This window comes from Myxocyprinus asiaticus, chromosome 13 (genome assembly GCF_019703515.2).
Source record: "Myxocyprinus asiaticus isolate MX2 ecotype Aquarium Trade chromosome 13, UBuf_Myxa_2, whole genome shotgun sequence".
Taxonomy (NCBI): Eukaryota; Metazoa; Chordata; class Actinopteri; order Cypriniformes; family Catostomidae; genus Myxocyprinus; species Myxocyprinus asiaticus.
Window position 1 is genome coordinate 25851329 of NC_059356.1, and position 20727 is coordinate 25872055.

General features: G+C 48.5%; 1 protein-coding gene across 3 annotated transcripts in view; it reads right to left on the reverse strand.

Moving 5' to 3' along the window:
* Nucleotides 1–20727, reverse strand: part of LOC127451031 (protein kinase C beta type-like) — a 203671-nt gene that overhangs the window by 122915 nt on the left and 60029 nt on the right. For all 3 annotated transcript variants that reach the window (XM_051715510.1, XM_051715509.1, XM_051715511.1), the window contains one exon: nt 11331–11413. In XM_051715510.1, the coding sequence (XP_051571470.1) occupies nt 11331–11413 (83 nt within the window). The remainder of the gene's footprint in view (nt 1–11330; nt 11414–20727) is intronic.

A 20727-nucleotide genomic window follows, 5' to 3' on the forward strand; every position in this document is an offset into this window, starting at 1 on the left:
TTTTTATTTATTTATTTTTTTAATTCCAAGACTTTTCCAGGTTTTCCATTAACCCAGGTTCCCAGACCTTTTGACCAATTCATTTTCATGAGTTCCCTATCTGTCATTCACTCGACGTTGTGTTGATGTAGTGACACTAGGGGCTCACTCTTGGGAGCCCGAGACACCTCTGTTCCCTATCTGTCACTCACTCGACGTTGGTGTCGATGTAGTGACACTAGGGGTCACTCTTGGGAGCCCGAGACACCTCTGGTCTTTGATAAAAGGCCAATGAAAATTGGCGAGTGGTATTTGCATGCCACTCCCCCGAACATACGGGTATAAAAGGAGCTGGTATGCAACCACTCATTCAGATTTTCTCTTCGGAGCCGAACGGTCATGCTCATCGAGCTGAATAGCACTGTTCATTCACCTCTGCTGGATCTGACGGCGCATTTCAGCGGCTTCTCCCTCCTCTGCACTGGTGCACTGCAGAGAACGCCCCTGGGCGCTTCGGCAGAAAAACTAGAGAGTATATTTTCTGAAAGAGCATTTTTCCCCTCTAAAAGAGTATATATTTCTCTAAAAGAGCGCACACACGGAACGTCTTTTTAAAGACGCGTCTTTTTAAAGATGCCTTTCCGTTCGTGTGTTATTCCTGGTTGCGGTCGATTTCTCTCAACTTCGGATGGTCATGATCGCTGTCTTTCGTGTCTGGGCGCGACCCACACGGAGGCAGCGTTTATGAATGGCTCATGTTCTCACTGCGAGAACATGACCATGGCAACGTTGCGGTCGCGGCTTGCTTTTGTAAGAAAGCAAGCCACCCCAGCGGCTCCCCGCCTTGGTCCTCCTACCTACGGGTTTGAGGTCAGCGCGGCTGGCGCTGGGGGCGATTTGGGGACCTCAATGGGATCGCCTCCGCCGGGTATCCCCCCGCGGACCTCCCATTCCCCAGCACGCTCGTCTGCCCCAGTCGGGCTTCCGGATGAGTTCGCCGGCTCGTCGCACGGCGAGTCTGGCTTCTCGTTCGAGGCCCGCGAAGATGATGAGCTTTCGAGCGCAGCGTCGGAGAGCGGGCTTGTCCAGTCGGACGCAGAAGCCTTAGCTGGGCTTCCCCCTTCGGGGACGGTCGCCCAGTTACAGGCCGACGCCGAAATGACGGACATGCTTTCCCGGGCGGCCGCGAGCGTCGGGCTAGAGTGGAACCCTCCGCTCTCACCTGAACCCTCGCGGCTTGATGATTGGTTTCTGGGCTCGCGGCGCCGCTCAGACCGGCCGCGCCCCGCTCCAGTGCCATTCTTCGCGGAGGTGCATGAGGAGCTGACGAAGTCGTGGGAGGCACCTTTTACTGCCCGAACCCGACTCCACAGTTCCCCCGCTCTCACTACCCTCGATGGCGGGGCAGCCAGGGGCTATACGGCGATTCCCCCGGTGGATAAGGCGCTCGCAGTGCACTTATGCCCGCAGAGCGCCGCCACCTGGCATGGACGCCCTAAGCTCCCCTCCAAGCCCTGTAGGCTCACGTCGTCCCTGACGGCCAAGGCCTACAGCGCTGCTGGACAAGCCGCCTCTGCCCTGCACGCCATGGCTCTCCTGCAGGTCCACCAAGCCAAGGCACTGAAAGAACTGCACGAGGGTAGTTCCGCCCCAGATTTGATGCAGGAACTGCGCTCGGCGACCGACCTCGCCCTCCGGGCGACGAAGGTCACAGCGCGGTCTCTTGGGCAGACGATGGCCACACTAGTGGTCCAGGAGCGCCACCTGTGGCTCAACCTGGTCGAGATGGGTGAGGCCGACAAGACACGGTTCATTGCTGCCCCCATTTCCCAGGCGGGCCTATTTGGCGACACCGTTGAGGACCTTGCCCAGCAGTTCTCGACGGTAAAGCAGCAGACGGAGGCAATCCGGCACATCCTGCCCCGGCGCGGCTCAAGACCCCGCACCCCGTCTGCTCGTCGCCAAGGGCGTCCCCCTGCGGTAACTGCACCGGCTCCGCCGGAGCCCAGCCGGCACCGAAGAACCCACGGAGGTCTTCGAGGTGCCCCTGAGACGGACAACCCAGGGACGAGGGAACCCACTCACCTGGAGCTGGTAGAAAGACCACTCCATCCCCCGGTGGAGGGCCGGGTGGAAAATCTTTTGTTGCCTTTTCGTTTGATTTCGCCGTACGCCCAAGTGGCTGCGGTACCCAACAATTCAACAAAAGAGCGGCTTCCTGCCCTTTTCGCCCCTGAGCGCCCAGCTGTGGCACAAATCCACCCCCGATGTGACAGCCTCCACGGGTCGCGAGGACAGGCCTCTTCCTCCCCCGTCCCAGGCTGTTCCGGGGGTGGTCACAAGGAGCCAGGTAAGTGTTTCGATGTCCCTAGACTCAGCACGGCCACGACGTGCTGTGGCACCTCGCGCTCCGCCCCGCCGCGAGGCCCCACCTGCCGGTACGTCCGACGACGTTGTCCCCTTGGTTCCCCTCGCACGGAATTTGGACGCATGGCTTGCACTTCCCAATCCGTCGCGGTGGTTGATCCGGACCGTCCGACTCGGCTACGCGATTCAGTTCGCCAGGCGCCCTCCCAGGTACAGCGGTACTCACTTCACCTTCGTAAAAGGGTGAAAACGCTGTTACTCTGCGCGCGGAAATCGCTACCCTCCTACGAAAGGGCGCGATAGAACCTGTCCCTCCAGCCGAGGTGAAGAAAGGGTTTTACAGCCCCTACTTCATCGTACCGAAGAAAGGCGGTGGGTTGCGGCCAATCTTGGACCTGCGAGTACTGAACCGGGCTTTACACAGACTCCCGTTCAAGATGCTGACGCAAAGACGCATTTTAGCGAGCGTCCGGCATCAGGATTGGTTCGCGGCGGTAGACCTGAAGGACGCGTACTTTCACGTCTCGATCCTTCCTCGACACAGACCCTTCCTGCGGTTCGCGTTCGAGGGTCGGGCGTATCAGTACAAAGTCCTCCCTTTCGGCCTGTCCCTGTCTCCTCGCGTCTTTACGAAGAACGCAGAGGCTGCCCTTGCCCCGTTAAGGGAGGTAGGCATTCGCATTCTCAATTATCTCGACGACTGGCTAATCTTAGCTCACTCTCGAGACGTGTTATGCGCACACAGGGACCTGGTGCTCTCGCACCTCAGCCGACTAGGGCTTCGGGTCAACTGGGAAAAGAGCAAGCTCCTCCCGGTTCAGAGCATCTCTTTTCTCGGTTTGGAGTTGGACTCAGTCTCTCTGACGGCGCCTTACGAACGAGCGCGCCCAGTCGGTGCTGGCCTGTTTGAAGGCGTTCAAACAGAAAACAGCGGTTCCACTGAAACTTTTTCAGAGGCTCCTGGGGCATATGGCATCCTCGGCGGTGGCCACCCCGCTCGGGTTGATGCATATGAGGCCGCTTCAGCACTGGCTCCAGACTCGAGTCCCGAGACGGGCATGGCGCCACGGGACACACCGCGTGGCCATTACACCGGTCTGTCACCGTCTTTTCAGCCCTTGGACCGACCTCTCGTTTCTACGAGCAGGTGTTCCTCTAGAACTGGTCTCCAGGCGCATCGTGGTCACGACAGACGCCTCCAAGACGGGCTGGGGCGCTGTTTGCAATGGGCACGCAGCCACCGGCCTCTGGACGGGTCCGCGGCTGCGTTGGCACATCAACTGCCTCGAGTTACTGGCAATTCTGCTCGCCCTGCGGAGGTTCCGGCCGTTGATCCAGGGCAAGCAAGTGCTAGTTCGGACAGACAGCACGGCAGCGGTAGCATATGTCAACCGCCAAGGCGGTCTGCGCTCCCGCAGTATGTCACAACTCGCCCGCCGTCTCCTCCTCCGGAGTCAGCAGCACCTCAAGTAGCTGTGAGCCACTCATATCCCGGGCAACCTCAACGTTACAGCGGAAACGCTGTCACGGCAGGTTCCCCGCAGGGGAGAGTGGAGACTCCACCCCCAGGTGGTCCAGCTGATTTGGAGTCGATTCGGTCAGGCTCAGGTGGACCTGTTCGCCTCCCAAGAATCCTCCCACTGCCCGCTCTGGTACGCCCTCACCGAGGCTCCTCTCGGCATAGACGCATTGGCACACAGCTGGCCCCCTGGCATTCGCAAATACGCATTTCCCCCAGTGAGCCTACTTGCACAGACACTGTGCAAAGTCAGGGAGGACGAGGAGCAGGTCATCATGGTAGCGCCCTACTGGCCCACCCAGACATGGTTCTCGGACCTCACGCTCCTCGCGACAGCTCCCCCCTGGCAAATTCCCCTGAGGAAGGACCTTCTTTCTCAGGGACGGGGCACCCTCTGGCACCCGCGCCCAGACCTCTGGAATCTCCATGTCTGGCCCCTGGACGGGACGCAGAAGACCTAGGTGGCCTACCACCCGCGGTGGTAGACACGATCACTCAGGCTAGGGCCCCCTCTACGAGGCGCCTGTATGCCTTGAAGTGGTTTCTGTTCGCTAAGTGGTGTTCTTCTCGACACGAAGACCCCCAGAGATGCGCAGTCGGATCAGTGCTTTCCTTCCTGCAGGAGAGGTTGGAAGGGAGGCTGTCCCCTTCCACCTTGAAGGTGTACGTTGCTGCCATAGCAGCACACCACGACGCAGTTGATGGTAAGTCCTTAGGGAAGCACGATCTGATCATCAGGTTCCTAAGAGGCGCTAGGAGGCTGAATCCCTCCAGACCGCTCTTCGTTCCCTCATGGGACCTCTCCGTAGTTCTTCAGGGCCTACAGAGAGCCCCCTTTGAGCCTTTGCAGTCAGTCGAGCTGAAGGCACTCTCCCTGAAGACTGCCCTCCTGACTGCGCTCACTTCCATCAAGAGGGTAGGTGCGGGTTATTCTCACGTGATCCTGAGACCCTGACCGGGCTATGTGCCCAAGGTTCCCACCACTCCTTTTAGGGACCAGGTGGTGAACCTGCAAGCGCTGCCCCAGGAGGAGGCAGATCCAGCCCTGGCGTTGCTGTGTCCGGTGCGTGCTTTGCGCATCTATTTGGATCGCACGCAGAGCTTTAGACTCTCTGAGCAGCTCTTTGTCTGCTTCGGTGCACAGCGGAAAGGAAGCACTGTCTCCAAGCAGAGGATCGCCCACTGGCTCGTTGATGCCATATCTATGGCATATATCGCCCAAGACATGCCGCCCCCGGTAGGGCTACGGGCCCATTCTACCAGGGGTGTAGCGGCTTCTTGGGCTCTGGCCAGAGGTGCCTCTCTAACAGACATTTGTAGAGCAGCGGGCTGGGCAACACCCAACACCTTTGCAAGGTTCTACAACCTCCGGGTGGAACCGGTTTCGTCCCAGGTAGTGGCACGCAACACAAGCGGATAAGCCCGGGATAGCCGGCCGGGTGTATCGCTTGCACATAGCGCCTCCCACCTCCTTTTGAGCTGAAGACGTGCGCTGTTAATTCCCAGTAGTGTTCACAAAAGTTGTTCCCTGGTTGATTTCCTCCGAGCCCTGTGGCAGTCGAGTCTTCGGAGAAACTCACTGCCGGCCCAGTACACGCGCTGCCTAAGAGCCCGGTGCTGGGGTAGGTGCTCCGCATGTGGCGGTTCCCTGTAAGGCTAACCCCATGCGATCTATATCTTCCGCTAGCTCGTTTCCCTGCTGGCAAACGGCGTCTTCCTTGGGCAGAGCCCCTCTGCCCCAGTCTCCATGTTGTAGTACCTCCTCCCCCATTGGGCAGGATCTACCTTGAAGGCTCTCCACATGGTTGGAAAGACCATGTGATGTATTCTTCCACTTAAATATCCCCCACTCTTGGGGCGAGGTGTGGTCTCCGTGGTGTCCTCCCCTTGGGAGGGACACCCCCCAACCAGACCTGGATAATCGGATAATCCCCCTTCTTTTTTAGGGAGTGGAAAAAGAGAAGGGGAAAAGAGGCCATGACTGGGTTAAGCCCGTCTCTATCTTTGGGTAGTCGACTTGTCCCCAAGTAGGGCCGTTCGACACTCATAACTGTGTTGGGGGAGGTTACGTGTCGACCTGGTGCGCTGGCTATGAGGCACACAGCAAGTCTGCCCACCACACACCGCCAGTTCACGTAACACAGTTCAGCCTTGTGGCGTTTTGTATAGGGACCCCTAGTGTCACTACATCGACACCAACGTCGAGTGAGTGACAGATAGGGAACGTCATGGTTACTGGTGTAACCTCCGTTCCCTGATGGAGGGAACGAGACGTTGGTCCCTCCTGCCACAACGCTGAACTACCCGCTGAAATGGCCGGACCTTATATCGGCTCCTCAGCGTAAAACCTGAATGAGTGGTTGCATACCAGCTCCTTTTATACCCGTATGTTCGGGGGAGTGGCATGCAAATACCACTCGCCAATTTTCATTGGCCTTTTATCAAAGACCAGAGGTGTCTCGGGCTCCCAAGAGTGACCCCTAGTGTCACTACATCGACACCAACGTCTCGTTCCCTCCATCAGGGAACGGAGGTTACACCAGTAACCATGACGGTCTTTGATTAAAAGGCCAATGAAAATTGGCGAGTGGTATTTGCACGCCACTCTCCCGGACATACGGGTATAAAAGGAGCTGGTATGCAACCACTCATTCAGATTTTCTCTTTGGAGCCGAACGGTCATGCTCACTGAACTGAATTCTCACGACTGTTCATTCACCTCTGCTGGATCTGACGGCGCATTTCAGCGGCTTCTCCCTCCTCTGCACTGGTGCACTGCAGAGAATGCCCCTGGGTGCTTCGTCAGAAATAAAAAGAGTATATTTCTATAAAAGAGCGGCACACACGGAACGTCTTTTTAAAGATGCGTCTTTGTAAAGATGCCTTTCCTTTGTGTGTTATTCCTGGTTGCGCTCGTTATCTCTCGCCTTCTGATGGTCACGATCACTGTCTTTCGTGTCTGGGCACTGCTCACGCGGAGACAGCGTTCGTGGATGGGTCATGTACTCATTGCGAGAACATGTCCATGACAACGATGCGGTCACGGCTTACCTTCGTAAGAAAGCAAGCCACCCCAGAGGCTCCCTGCCTCGGTCCTTCTACCCACGGGTATAAGGCCAGCGCGGCTAGCACTGGGGGCGATTTGGGGACCCCAATGGGACCGCCTCGGCCGGGTATCCCCCGCGGACCTCCCATTCCCCAGCACGCTCATCTGCCCCGATCGGGCTTCTGGATGAGTCCGCCGGCTCGTCTCACGGCGAGTTCCACCTCTTATTCGGAACCCACGAAAGTGATGAGCTCTCGAGCGCGGCATCAGAGAGTAGGCTCATCCAGTCGGACGCGGAAGCCTCAGCTGGGCTCCTCCCTTCGGGTGTGGTTGCCCAGTCACAGGCTTACGCGGAGATGACGACATGCTTTCCCGGGCAGCCGTGAGCGTCGGGCTAGAGTGGAACCCTCCGCTTTCCCCTGAACCCCCGCGGCTCGATGATTGGTTCCTGGGCTCGTGGCGCCGCTCAAAGCCACGCCCTGCCCCAGTTCCTTTCTTCCCGGAAGTGCATGAAGAGTTGAAAAGGTCGTGGGAGGCACTTTTTACTGCCCTGTCCCGATCTTTCAGCTTCCCCGCCCTCACTACCCTCGATGGTGTGGCGGCCAAGGGCTATTCGGCAATCCCCCTGGTGGATAAAGGCGCTCGCGGTGCACCTATGCCCACAGAGCGCCGCCACCTGGCACGGATGCCCAAAGCTCCCGTCCAAGGCCTGTAGGTTTACATCGTCTCTGACGACCAAGGCCTACGATGCCGCTGGACAAGCCGCCTCCGCCCTGCACGCCATGGCTCTCCTGCAAGTCCGCCAAGGTGCTAAAGGAACTACACGAGGGTAGATCCGCCCCGGGATTGATGCAGGAGCTGCGCTCGGCTATCGACCTCGCTCTCCGGGCAACGAAGGTCATGGCGCGGTCTCTCGAGCGGGCGATGTCCACCTTGGTGGTCCAGGAGCAACACCTTTGGCTCAACCTGGTCGAGATGGGTGAGGCCGATAAAGCACGGTTCCTTGCTGCCCCCATTTCCCAAGTTGGCCAGTCCGGCGACACCGAGGACTTTGCCCAGCAGTTCTCAGCGGTGAAGCAGCAGACGGAGGTTATCCAGCACATCCTGCCCCGGCGTGGCTCAAGATATCGCACCCCTTCTGCTCTTCGCCAAGGGCGTCCCCCTGCGGGGACTGCACCGGCTCAGCCGCAGCCTGCCCCTGCGGCCTGGCCCCGGTGTGGAGCCCACCGCAGGAAGCAGACACCACCCGTCTTGCGGCCGCAAAGAACCCGCGAAAGGCTTTGAAGTGCCCCTGAGACAGGCAACCCAGGGACGACGAAACCCGCTGCTCTGGAGCTGGTAAGCAGACCACTCCATCCCCGGTTGAGGGCCGGGAGGAGAATCTTTTGTTACCTTTGCATTTAATTGCACTGAATGCCCAAGTGGCTGCAGTACCCAAGAGTTCAGCAAGAGTGGTTTCCTTGTTCCCTGGGTCACGTAACCGGTGTGCACGGCCGTCATCACGACCACCGTCCACCACTCTATTTGGCAGGTTTGGCACTCCAGCGGCGGTCTCCCCGCCCCTGAGCGCCCAGCTGTGGCACAATTCCGCCCCCAATGTGACAGTCTCCATGGGTCATGAGGACAGGCCTCTTCCTCCTCCGTCCCAGGCTGTTCCGGGGGTGGTCACAAGGAGCCAGGTAAGTACTTCGATGTCCCTGAACTCAGCATGGCCACGACACGGTGTGATACCTCAGGCTCCGCCCCGCCGCGAGGCCCCACCCGCCGGTACGTCTGATGAGATTGTCCCTCCGGCCGAGATGAAGAAGGGGTTTTACAGCCCCTACTTCATTGTACCGAAAAAAGGTGGTGGGTTGCGGTCAATCTTGGACCTGCGAGTACTGAACCGGGCTTTACACAGACTCTCGTCCTAGATGCTGACGCAAAGACACACTCTAGCGAGCGTCCGGCATCAAGATTGGCTCGCTGGCGGTAGACCTGAAGGACATGTACTTCCACGTCTCGATTCTACCTCGACACGCACCCTTCCTGCGGTTTGCATTCGAGGGTCGGGCGTATCAGTACAAGGTCCTCCCTTCCGGTCTGTCCTTGTTCCCTCGCGTCTTCACGAAGGTCGCAGAGGCAGCCCTTGCCCTGCTATGGGAAGTGGGCATTCGCATCCTCAACTATCCCGACAGTTGGCTAATCCTAGCTCGCTCTCGGGATGTGTGGTGTGCACACAGGGACTTGGTGCTCTCGCACCTCAGCTGACTAGGGCTTCGGGTCAACTGGGAAAAGAGCAAGCTGCTCCCGGTTCAAAGCATCACTTTTCTCGGTTTGGAGTTGAACTCAGTCTCGTTGACAGCACGCCTCATGAACGAGCGTGCACAGTCAGTGCTGACCTGTTTGATGGTGTTCAAACAGAAAACAGCAGTTCCACTGAAACTCTTTCAGAGGCTCCTGGGGCACATGGCATCCTCAGCGGTGGCCACCCCGCTCGGGTTGATGCATATGAGACCGCTTCAGCACTGGCTTCAGAATCGAGTCCCGAGATGGACATGGCACCGCGGGACACATCGCGTGGTCATCACGCCGGTCTGTCGCCGTCTCTTCAGCCCTTGGACTGGCCTCACGTTTCTACGGGCAGGCATTCCCTTAGAGCAGGTCTCCAGGCGCGTCGTGTTCACGACAGACGCCTCCAAAATGGGCTGGGGCACTGTTTGTAATGGCCACGCAGCCGCCAGCTTATGGACGGGCCCGCGGCTGCGTTGGCACATCAACTGCCTCGAGTTGCTGGCAATTCTGCTCGCCCTGTGGAGGTTCCGGCCGTTGATCCAGGGCAAGCACGTGTTAGTTCGGACAGACAACACGGCAACAGTAGCATGTCAACTGCCAAGGTGGTCTGCGCTCTCGTATGTCACAACTCGCCCGAAATCTCCTCCTCTGGAGTCAGCAGCACTTCAAATGTCGCTGCAAGCCACTCACATCCCGGGCGACCTCAACACTGCAGCGGATGCGCTGTCACGGCAGGTTACCCTCAGGGGAGAGTGGAGACTCCACCCTCAGGTGGTCCAGCTGATCTGGAGTCGATTCGGACAGGCACAGGTAGACCTGTTCGCCTCCCAAGAATCCTCCCACTGCCCGCTCTGGTACGCCCTGACCGAGGCACCTCTCATAGATGCATAGACGCGCTGGCACACAGCTGGCCCCCTGGCCTGTGCAAATATGCATTTCCCCCAGTGAGCCTACTTGCACAGACTCTGTGCAAGGTCAGGGAGGACAAGGAGCAGGTCGTCCTTGTAGCACCCTACTGGCCCACTCAGACGTGGTTCTTGGACCTCACGCTCCTCGTGACAGCCCCCCCGGCGAATTCCTCTGAGGAAGGACCTTCTTTCTCAGGGACGGGGCACCCGTGGTGGTAGACACGATCACTCAGGCTAGGGCCCCCTCTACGAGGCACCTGTATGCCTTTAAGTGGTGTCTGTTCGCTAAGTGGTGTTCTTCCCGACGGGAAGACCCCCAGAGATGCGCAGTCGGATCGGTGCTTTCCTTCCTGCAGGTGAGGATGGAAGGGCGGCTGTCCCCTTCCACCTTGAAGGTGTACATTGCTGCTATAGCAGCACACCATGACACAGTGGATGGTAAGTCCTTAGGGAAGCACGACCTGATCATCAGGTTTCTGAGAGGCGCCAGGTGTCTCGGGCTCCCAAGAGTGAACCCTAGTGTCACTACATCGACACAACGTCTCATTTCCTCCATCAGGGAACGGAGGTTACGCAAGTAACCATGATGTTTTCCAGGATAACTGGATAAGCATAAAATAAATTAATTAATAAATAATAAATTTTGGCACACTTTATTTATTGCACAGAAAACTTTCCAGGCAATTAAATATTTTAGAGCAGGGCATTGCTTAAAAAACATTCACTATAACATTCACTGTAGAAATGTTCATGACTTTATAAGATTTAACTTTTACAGACCTGGAAATTACAATTTAAAAATTCTATATTACCAGGAACCTTGAAAAGCTCTGATCCCCTGTGTATGTTCCCTCCCTATGTAGCTCTCGGTATGGACTGGGTAATTTGCTGATTTAAATGGTTGTGTATGACTTGTGTACAAGTATGACTCAGGAGCCAAGGCAAACTGAGCGGAAATGTCATCCACCTAATTCTCTAGGAGGACACTGGAGACCACAGTTATCGTCACTGCAGCTGTCTCACACACTTCCTCAGTGACAGTTTGTCTGATTAGATTTACCAGAAGACGACAACTTTCGCCCACTTTTTTCTGCTTAACATGGGATTGAGAGACAAAGATTGAAAAGGCAAGAGAGAACAGACAAAGAGAAAGACAGAAAGAATAAGGGAAGGAGGAAGGGAGGGAGAGAGAGAGACAGAGAAAGGGAATGAGAGATGCAGAGATTTTTGTACTTACATCTGATGCAGGACCCTTATCTGCTCCAGGGCAGGAAAAGGTAACGAATTCATGGCAGCGCTTGTGTACCACAAAACAGCAGACTAGAAGGAAACAAGGAGTGAAAGAGATAAACAGTCAGAAGCAGAGCACATGGCACTGACAGACATTTATCTGGTCTGACATCCTGTCCATCATTTTGGAGGTCTTTTGTTTTATTGTGTGTTGTGTTGATGTCATTGTCATAATAATAATGAGGAAAGGGGATGGTATCATGAGATCAGCCAAAATCAATCACAGCACACTAATGTCATCATTTTCAAAAGTAAGTGGTACTAGAGAACGTTTTCAAAAGACATTTCAGAAGAGGAAACCACCATTCCAATGTGGATGAGACATGTAAATGTAGCAAAATGAATGTGATTTTAACCAAAAACATATTCAGGAGCTTCCACATGACTCACGTCAGAATGCTTTGAGCTCTACGGAATGAAAACATCAGCGTTGGTGTTGTCTCCGGTGCTGCGTTGCACTTCCATAGCGTTTTAATTCAGTGCTCAAAGTTTAAACAATTTCAACATTGACCCCATTGCTGCTGACCTTCTGTAGCGCCGCCATTGATTTCCAGACAATTCAGATGATGTTTCATTCCTTGTTCGCGCTAAAATCAAAACAAGACATTCTCTGCAGCGTGTTTCATCTGGAGGTCTGGAGTGACACTTGAACGGTACGTTGATGCCCCAACACAAGTCATGTGGAAGCTACTTTAATGTGGACGTGCCTTAGACCAGTGTTTCCCAACCTTTTTTCTGCCACGGCACACTTTTTACAATTAAACAAACCCCATGGCACACCTCTATCCCACTGTACAACATAACCATCGTTGATATTTTTTTTTTTTCAAGAACTTCCTGTTTTCTATCCATTTAGTTGCGTGTTTACTCGTAATGTTTGAAATTCGGCTATGCAAAAAACGCAAGTCAGTAGGTACGGTGTATAATGAGATCACAGGTGGCAAGAGTGCTAATTGGGTAATGAATAAAACAACAAATTTGCATCTTTTCTTATTTTTAGATTTGTTTTTGCAAATAATTCTTGCAATGCCACAGCAGATAATTTTTTATTTCTCTATTTATTTACATGGCTCCAGACCAAAATTTAAGAGTGGTAGCACCAGTGTTAAATTCTACAAATGGTCGCACCAGCACTTGAGTTGGTCCAACTGAAAGAAAATTTGTTTTGATTAAACTTTCTTTTAATCAGGATCTTGATGATTAAAATACACTCATGTGAAGACAAACAAAGCCTTTTTCTACAATCAGAGGGTATAAGAAAAGATTTTACACAGAAGGAAATTTCCAATGTATCCATAGTTTTAACTGTGGCATTTGCAATAAGATCATAGTAACCAAAAGTAAAAGTAAAACCATGATTAGCAGTAACCATAAAACAAATTATTTTTCGTAAGAAAAACACATCCAGAAATTAAATTGTATTCTCTCACTACCATATTGATATAAGTTGATGGTAAATATTTTTTTAAATATCTGTGATGTGTGGACTGAAACCTTACAATTTCTGTCTGTTCATTGTGCAAATTTCTCCTTCATTCCTTTTCAATGCTGTTTAGAATGTTGGGGCCGTTTAATACAATTTTAAACTGGTTTAATCATCGACACATTATGGGCTTTCATAGAGGTTTTAAACAAATAATCAATGCCGAATTCGTGACCCAGCCCGTGCTTCTTGCAGCTCTGTTTATGATGATCTGCGCGGCTGAGAGCTCGAGACCGGTCCACGTGTAAATGCACATCTCTGCGCTGATCTGTCCATTGAGCAGCGCTGACTGATCCAGGTAAAGCTGTTTCCTTTCACGTTTGGAACATTTGCCATTTGATATTTCTCATACGGAACAAAAAACAACAAAGCACGATCAGAGAGTCAGCCAACTTTGTAGTTGCACCAATGCGACCTCTTGCAAAGTTTAATCGTTGAAAAAATGGTTGAAAAATTTGTCTCAGTCCGGAGCTCTGATTTATTTTGTGGAATCTGATCATTTTCCACGGCACACCTGACAATCTTTCACAGCACACTAGTGTGCCGCGGCACAGTGGTTGGGAAACACTGCCTTAGACCATGCACCTGCCTGCACAACACACATACACTATATGGTCAAAAGTATGTGGACACCCCTTCTAATGAATGGATTTGGCTATTTTTGATACACCCATTGCTAACAGGTGCATAAAATCAAGCATACAGCCATTCAATCTCTTTAGACAAACATTTTAGTAGAATGGAGCATGCCAAAGAGCTCAGTCAGTCCCACCGGGAATTTGCAGCACTTTTTCTTGATTGCTGCGGCCAAAAAATGACTGAATTTACTGCGGCTTTTCTCAAAAATGGTGATGCCTTCAGCACCATTTGCTGTTTAGCAATGAAAACTCACCATTAATCTTAGTATAATTGTGTCATTTCTGTCAATGACAGTATAAGTGCAATTACCTGTAAATATTTTGGGGCATATTAACTGAATTTGCAGTCAGCAAGCAAAATAATAATATATATATATATATATATATATATATATATACATATACACAAAACATACTAGGGGTGGGCAATATGACCAAAATCTTATATCACAATATGAGTAATTTTATATCACGATAACGATATATATCACAATATAGTAAAAGTTTTCTGGAAAATCAATAAAAATGGGTTTATATATAAAATAACTATTGTAATGCCTATTTTCGGAACTCCAGTCAGTGAATTAAATACTTTAGAATTAAAACTACATCCTCTTTATTTGGAACAAGATAAACAATGTCAAAGTACATAAATAAATAAATAAAAAAACAATCTTACCAAAATGCTAAATATAACAGTATGACACATTTCAGTTTAAAATGTTGTTGACCAATATTATTATCATTATAAACTTTGCTAAAAAAAAAAAAACATAAGATCTTTTCAAAGCAATGCGACAAAGAAAAGAAAATATAAGTAAAAAAACTTTTAAATCCAATGGAAATAAATATTTATTGGAGAAAATAAATATCAAATATTTATCACTTCTTGTAAAATAAATAAACAGACAAATGACTGAATTAATGCAGTGTTCATCCTTTGGCTTTCATGATATTCTTTTGTGTGCTTCATTTTGAGGTGATAAAACAGTTTGTTTGTACAGTATTACGTGTGATTATCATTGTGCGAACCACAGATGTAGCACCTGTTTTAATAACAAGCCCCTCTTTATTTTCTGGACCTGTGTGGGAGCCGTCCCATTCTGTGGAGATTTCGTTCTCCATTTGGGGTTTTCTTGGGTCAAAAATGATTGAGAAGCATGAGTGATCCCGCTCAGAGCTTTCCTGTCTCTGGAGCACAAATATCGGAAAGCCTGCTGGATTTGCATGCACTCTGGAGCTCCAGAGACAGTGCGCGCAACAGTCACGTAAAACATTCCCTTGTCAGATGAGAAGAATATTTAGCACTTTTAAAGTGTCAAACATGCGATGAAGGTAATTCAATTTGCTTGGGCATCCGCAGAAAAATTTTCAATGCTGGAAAAACCCTGTCCATGTTTCATCAGTTCTCTCAGTCTCACGTGAAGCCCTGCCAACTGATAGATAAGCCCACGCTGCGAACATGGATATTTACATATCGCGATATACAAGATAATATCGTTGCCACGATATATTTCGTCATATCGCCCAGCCCTAAAACATACATTCAAAAGCTAAAATACATGTAATGGCTAGTCAATGTGTCTAGTCAACACAACCCTTAATTATAGTATATCAATTGTATTAAAAATGTTTGCCTCAGACAATATAAGTAAACTTTCGTACGGTTAAAACAGTACACCTACAATAAAACTGAAGACTAAAAACACAAATGCAAGCCTGAAGCCATTATTACATCACCTGATTGCGATCATTTGATCTAACCGTGATTATTAGAGATAACAGTGATTATTGTGCACTAAGTTTAAAGGAATATTCTGGGTTCAATACAAGTTAAGCTCAATCGACAGCATTTGTGACATAATATAAAAATGAATTTTGACTTGCTCCTCCTTTTCTTTAAAGTTGCACTACGGAACTTTGCGCTCTCTAGCGACATCTGTGGTTGAAACTTAAAATTGCACTTTAAGTGAGTAGTGTTTCAGCACTGCTCATCTACGCGGATGAATCTCATGGTTTGAGATTACCTGGAGATCGCCTGTGTGTGATCATGACTGGGAGATATTCAGAATCAGAGTCATAACGTGCTATTTTCATGCTGATACTGTTATTCTATTAAACTTTTAAAACTGAAATATTACTTGGTATGATAACGATAAACATTTGTATTTAGGCTACATATTTTTAATGAATTCATTTGACACTTATTGAGCTTTTCTGACACTATACTCAAAGTGCATTTACAAAGAGAACAGGGAACTCTCCTGAATCACCACCAGTTATCAGTATCTTTTAATATGATCATTAAAGTGTTTTATCTACTATTAACGTTTTTATTGTACTACACTTACCAATTTAAGAGGTGAAAATCATGATATGGTTGAAATGAGTTCAATGGAAGACTTTATTGTTATTATTATTATATTGTACAGTCCCAGTTGATAATGCAAGTAAAACTGTAATAATACATATATCTATGCAATAAGTATGTCTATGCACTGCAAACAATTACACCATAAACTAAAAACATAAAATGAGGATTTAATAAATGGGGATGAAATATACTTTATTAAGCATGAAAATAATATGCAGAAATATGCAATATAAAAATTACAATAATACATATAATTAATAATTTATTTGCAGTAAAAGTTATAATAGATAGATTGTTGCACACTAAACAAATTAATATGTGCATTACTGTGATATGGAATCAGTACATTTAAACAACTTGAGATGATTATACATTTCATGGGGAAGTACACCTTGAAGTAACTTGTACCCACAGTGGCTTTTAAATAGACTTGTACAGTGCATCCGGAAAGTATTGACAGCGCTTCACTTTTTCCACGTTACTGCCTTATTCCAAAATGGATTAAATTCATTATTTTCCTCACAATTCTACAAACAATACCCCATAATGACAATGTGAATTGTTTATTTGAAATCTTTGCAAATTTATAAAAAAAAAAAAAACACATGTACACAAGTATTCACAGCCTTTGCTCAGTACTTTGTTGAAGCACCTTTGGCACCAATTACAGCCTCAAGTCTTTTTGAGTATGATGCTACAAGCATGGCACACCTATTTTTGGGCAGTTTCTCCCATTCTTCTTTGCAGGACCTCTCAAGCTCCATCAGGTTGGATGGGGAGCGTCGGTGCACAGCCATTTTCAGATCTCTCCAGAGATGTTCAATCGGGTTCAAGTCTGGGCTCTGGCTGAGGACTCAAGGACATACACAGAGTTGTCCCGTAGCCACTCCTTTGTTATCTTGGCTGTGTGCTTAGGGTCACTGTCCTGTTGGAAGATAAACCTTCGCCCCAGTCTGAGGTCCAGAGCACTCTGGGGCAGGTTTTCATCAAGGATGTCTCTGTACATTGCTGCATTCATCTTTCCCTCGATCCTGACTAGTCTCCCAGTCCCTGCCGCTGAAAAACATCCCCACAGCATGATGCTGCCACCACCATGCTTCACTGTAGGGATGGTATTGGCCAGGTGATGAGCGGTGCCTGGTTTCCTCCAGACATGACGCTTTCTATTCAGGCCAAAGAGTTCAATCTTTGTTTCATCAGACCAGAGAATTCAGTTTCTCATGGTCTGAGAGTCCTTCAGGTGCCTTTTGGCAAACTCCAGGCGGGCTGTCATGTGCCTTTTACTGAGGAGTGGCTTCCGACTGGCCACTCTACCATACAGGCCTGATTGGTGGAGTGCTGCAGAGATGGTTGTTCTTCTGGAAGGTTCTCCTCTCTCCACAGAGAAACGCTGGAGCTCTGTCAGAGTGACCATCGGGTTCTTGGTCACCTCCCTGACTAAGGCCCTTCTCCCCCGATCGCTCAGTTTGGCCGGGCGGCCAGCTCTAGGAAGAGTCCTGGTGGTTCCAAACTTCTTCCATACTTCTTCCATTTACAGATGATGGAGGCCACTGTGCTCATTGGGACCTTCAATGCTGCAGAAATTTTTCTGTACCCTTCCCCAGATCTGTGCCTCGATACAATCCTGTCTCGGAGGTCTACAGACAATTCCTTGGACTTCATGGCTTGGTTTGTGCTCTGACATGCACTGTTAACTGTGGGACCTTATATAGACAGGTGTGTGCCTTTCCAAATCATGTCCAATCAACTGAATTTACCACAGGCGGACTCCAATCAAGTTGTAGAAACATCTCAAGGATGATCAGTACAAACATGATGCACCCGAGCTCAATTTTGAGTGTCATGGCAAAGGCTGTGAATACTTATGTACATGTGATTTTTTTCGTTTTTTATTTTTAATACATTTGCAAAGATTTCAAACAAACTTCTTTCACGTTGTCATTATGGGGTATTGTTTGTAGAATTTTGAATAATGAATTTAATCCATTTTGTAATAAGGCTGTAACATAACAAAATGTGGAAAAAGTGAAGCGCTGTGAATACTTTCCGGATGCACTGTAAATAGACAATCTGCTAAAAGGTCAATAAGTGATAGCTTGTGCATTTCTGCGACTGTGGCAAAAGAAATGAAAAAAAAAAAAACAAACAAAAAACTGCAGCACACACTCTTAGGGAACCTACAAACTACAGCAATGTTATAAAATACTCAGAAGTCATGAATATTAGTAAACATGTTAAAGTAACTTCACCGGACAATGTAGATACACCTCAATCAGTTAACACACGAGTATCGTTCGATTCGTACGAGCATGACAATATAGGCCTCAACAACCCTACCAGACAACATATCCAAGCCTTACAGCAAGTAAAGAACTTCACCAAACAGTTAACAGATAAAAGATCCATCCAGACTGCAGCGATGCTGTCCTGAACTGTGACAGTGACTGACTGAACCAGCCAGAACACGTGACAGCTGGTATTTCTTTTGTGTTTACAGACATGATGTAATTAAGTAAGGATGAACGACATTAGCCTGCGATTTTGCACCAAATCCGACCCGACAGCTCAAAATACAAATAATGTTTGTAGGCTTACCATAATGAATCATGAAATCATTTTTTTTTTTTTTTTTTTACCTTAATCAATAATGGCATTTTGTTCATTTTTAACCATAGTGCAGCTTTAAAAAAAAAATAAAAAAAAATTCTGTGTTATAGTGTGGCATTTACAATGGAATTGAATGAGGCCAATTTTTGAAGGTTAAAATACTCACTGTTTAAAAAGAAAACATGATTTTAGTGAGACAAAATCTAACCTTTTCTGTGTACATTTATTGCCAATTTTACAACTGTGTTGCCATGATGATGTGATGTCTACAAACCCTAAAACGACTGTAAAAATTACAATTTAAACAAATAATAATAATAATACACTCAAATAATGCATGAGTTTTGACAGAAGAATTAATGTAAGTGTTTTTATAAAATTATTAGCTTAAAATTTCTGCTTTTAAACCCTCCAAAAATTGACCCCATTCACTTCCATTGTAAGTGCCTCGCTGCCCAGCAAACAATGATCTGTCGGTCTGCTGCCATTTTTTGGGTGGCACGCTGCCAGCGGCTTGGCGTGGGTGGTCCTCCGTCGGCACACCACCAGCAAGCCGATAGTCAGCAGTCACTCATTGGTCCACTGGCATTTGTTGAGCGGCAGGCCATAATGCATATATGTGCACTACTGACACCCACACTTGAATTAAACTGCCCCTCAAAATCAGCTTTGTTTAGAAAATTCCCATTGTGTACATTTCTCATCTCGGACATTGTAAAGGATAATTTTAGTGAAAATATGAGACAAAAATTAGAAGAAATGCATGATTATTTTACAATTATTTTACAAGTAAAAAAAAAAAAAAGAAATGGCTGAATAAAAACAAAATATTGATAATGGCCTTAATTTATGATACATGCAAAGTTTGGGTAAAAATAATTAATAGACCTAGATTTTCGCTTTTATTTTTTTAAAAGAAAAGGAGGGATGAGTATAAATAAATTTTTGTGGTAATCAATATTATGTCACAAATGCTGTTGATTGAGCTTGACTTGTATTGAACCTGGAATATTCCTTTAATCACATTTAATTATACAAATAAGGAAATTTTAAGCGAATACAGAAATGCCATGAACCCCGATCATGGTTCATTAACGTCTCATTTTCCAGTGTAACAGTGCGTTATGTGATCTCTCCAAACAAAATCAGCCCACTACCGTCCCGCACCTTGGATTGCACTCAGAGCAGTTCCTGAAGAGCGTGTGAAGTTTATGTTATGTACATGTGCTGTCTGCGGTCCCGCAAAGTTTAAAAAAGGATTTTAATAGTGAACACATAGCGCTCCATTTTACTTTAATTTGGCAACTGTTTTTGGTTGTTGTGGGTTCATACACTAAGTGTTAATGACACATAGGCTACGTTCACACAGACAGTGTTTGGGATTGTCAACTGTATTTACTTACAGGTATGAGTCTTAAAATGTCCTCTTCAACTACACAGCAACTTCCAGTAGCAGCTCAAATGCTGTCTGTGTGAATGAACAACTGAATTCACAACAGTATTCTAACAGCTGTAACCATAGTGACAGTGACTTCAGTAAATATCAAAGATGGCAGAGTCCATAACACCAGCATGTCTCATCAAAACTGATGGCACGTTATTAAATAAACAAGTCCAATTGAGGTGCGAGTTCATACATTATCTGACAGCAGCTTTGAATGCTTTTTACCAGGTGCAATATGCTGCATTTGTGTCGCATGGATCATGCACGCAAGCAGCTCCAATGGAAGACAGCGGCTGGATATTCAGATGACACACAGCTAATTTCTCTGTCTCCGTGAGTTAACAAAAACCCACATGAAACACACGAGACAGTCGTTGTACAGTGCAGCATGTCTCCCACATTATATGATGCAGGGCCGTAGCTAATGGGATGAAAGGTGGAAATGCCCAGAGCAATATACATTCAGGGGGCCCAGAATTCTTTACTATGGCCCTGTATGACGTGACTAACAACTAGTCCAGTACAGTTCCATTCACAAAGTGGTTTACAGGTTTGCCGTAAATGCGGTTGTGAGTCCTGAAAATTTGCGGGTGTCAGTTCGGGTTTAGAATGCGGTTGTCACTCTCATAAAAACCGAACTGTGTGTGAACGCAGCCGTATTAAGCACTCAAACACAGGACTGACAACCGTATTCTGCTGCTTTGTGAAAGTGGCCAGTGTGAGAGGAGGTGACACCCTCTTACTCTGTTACTGCGGAGATGATGGAATGGCAGCTGTGCAGTTGTCTCAACAGCATAA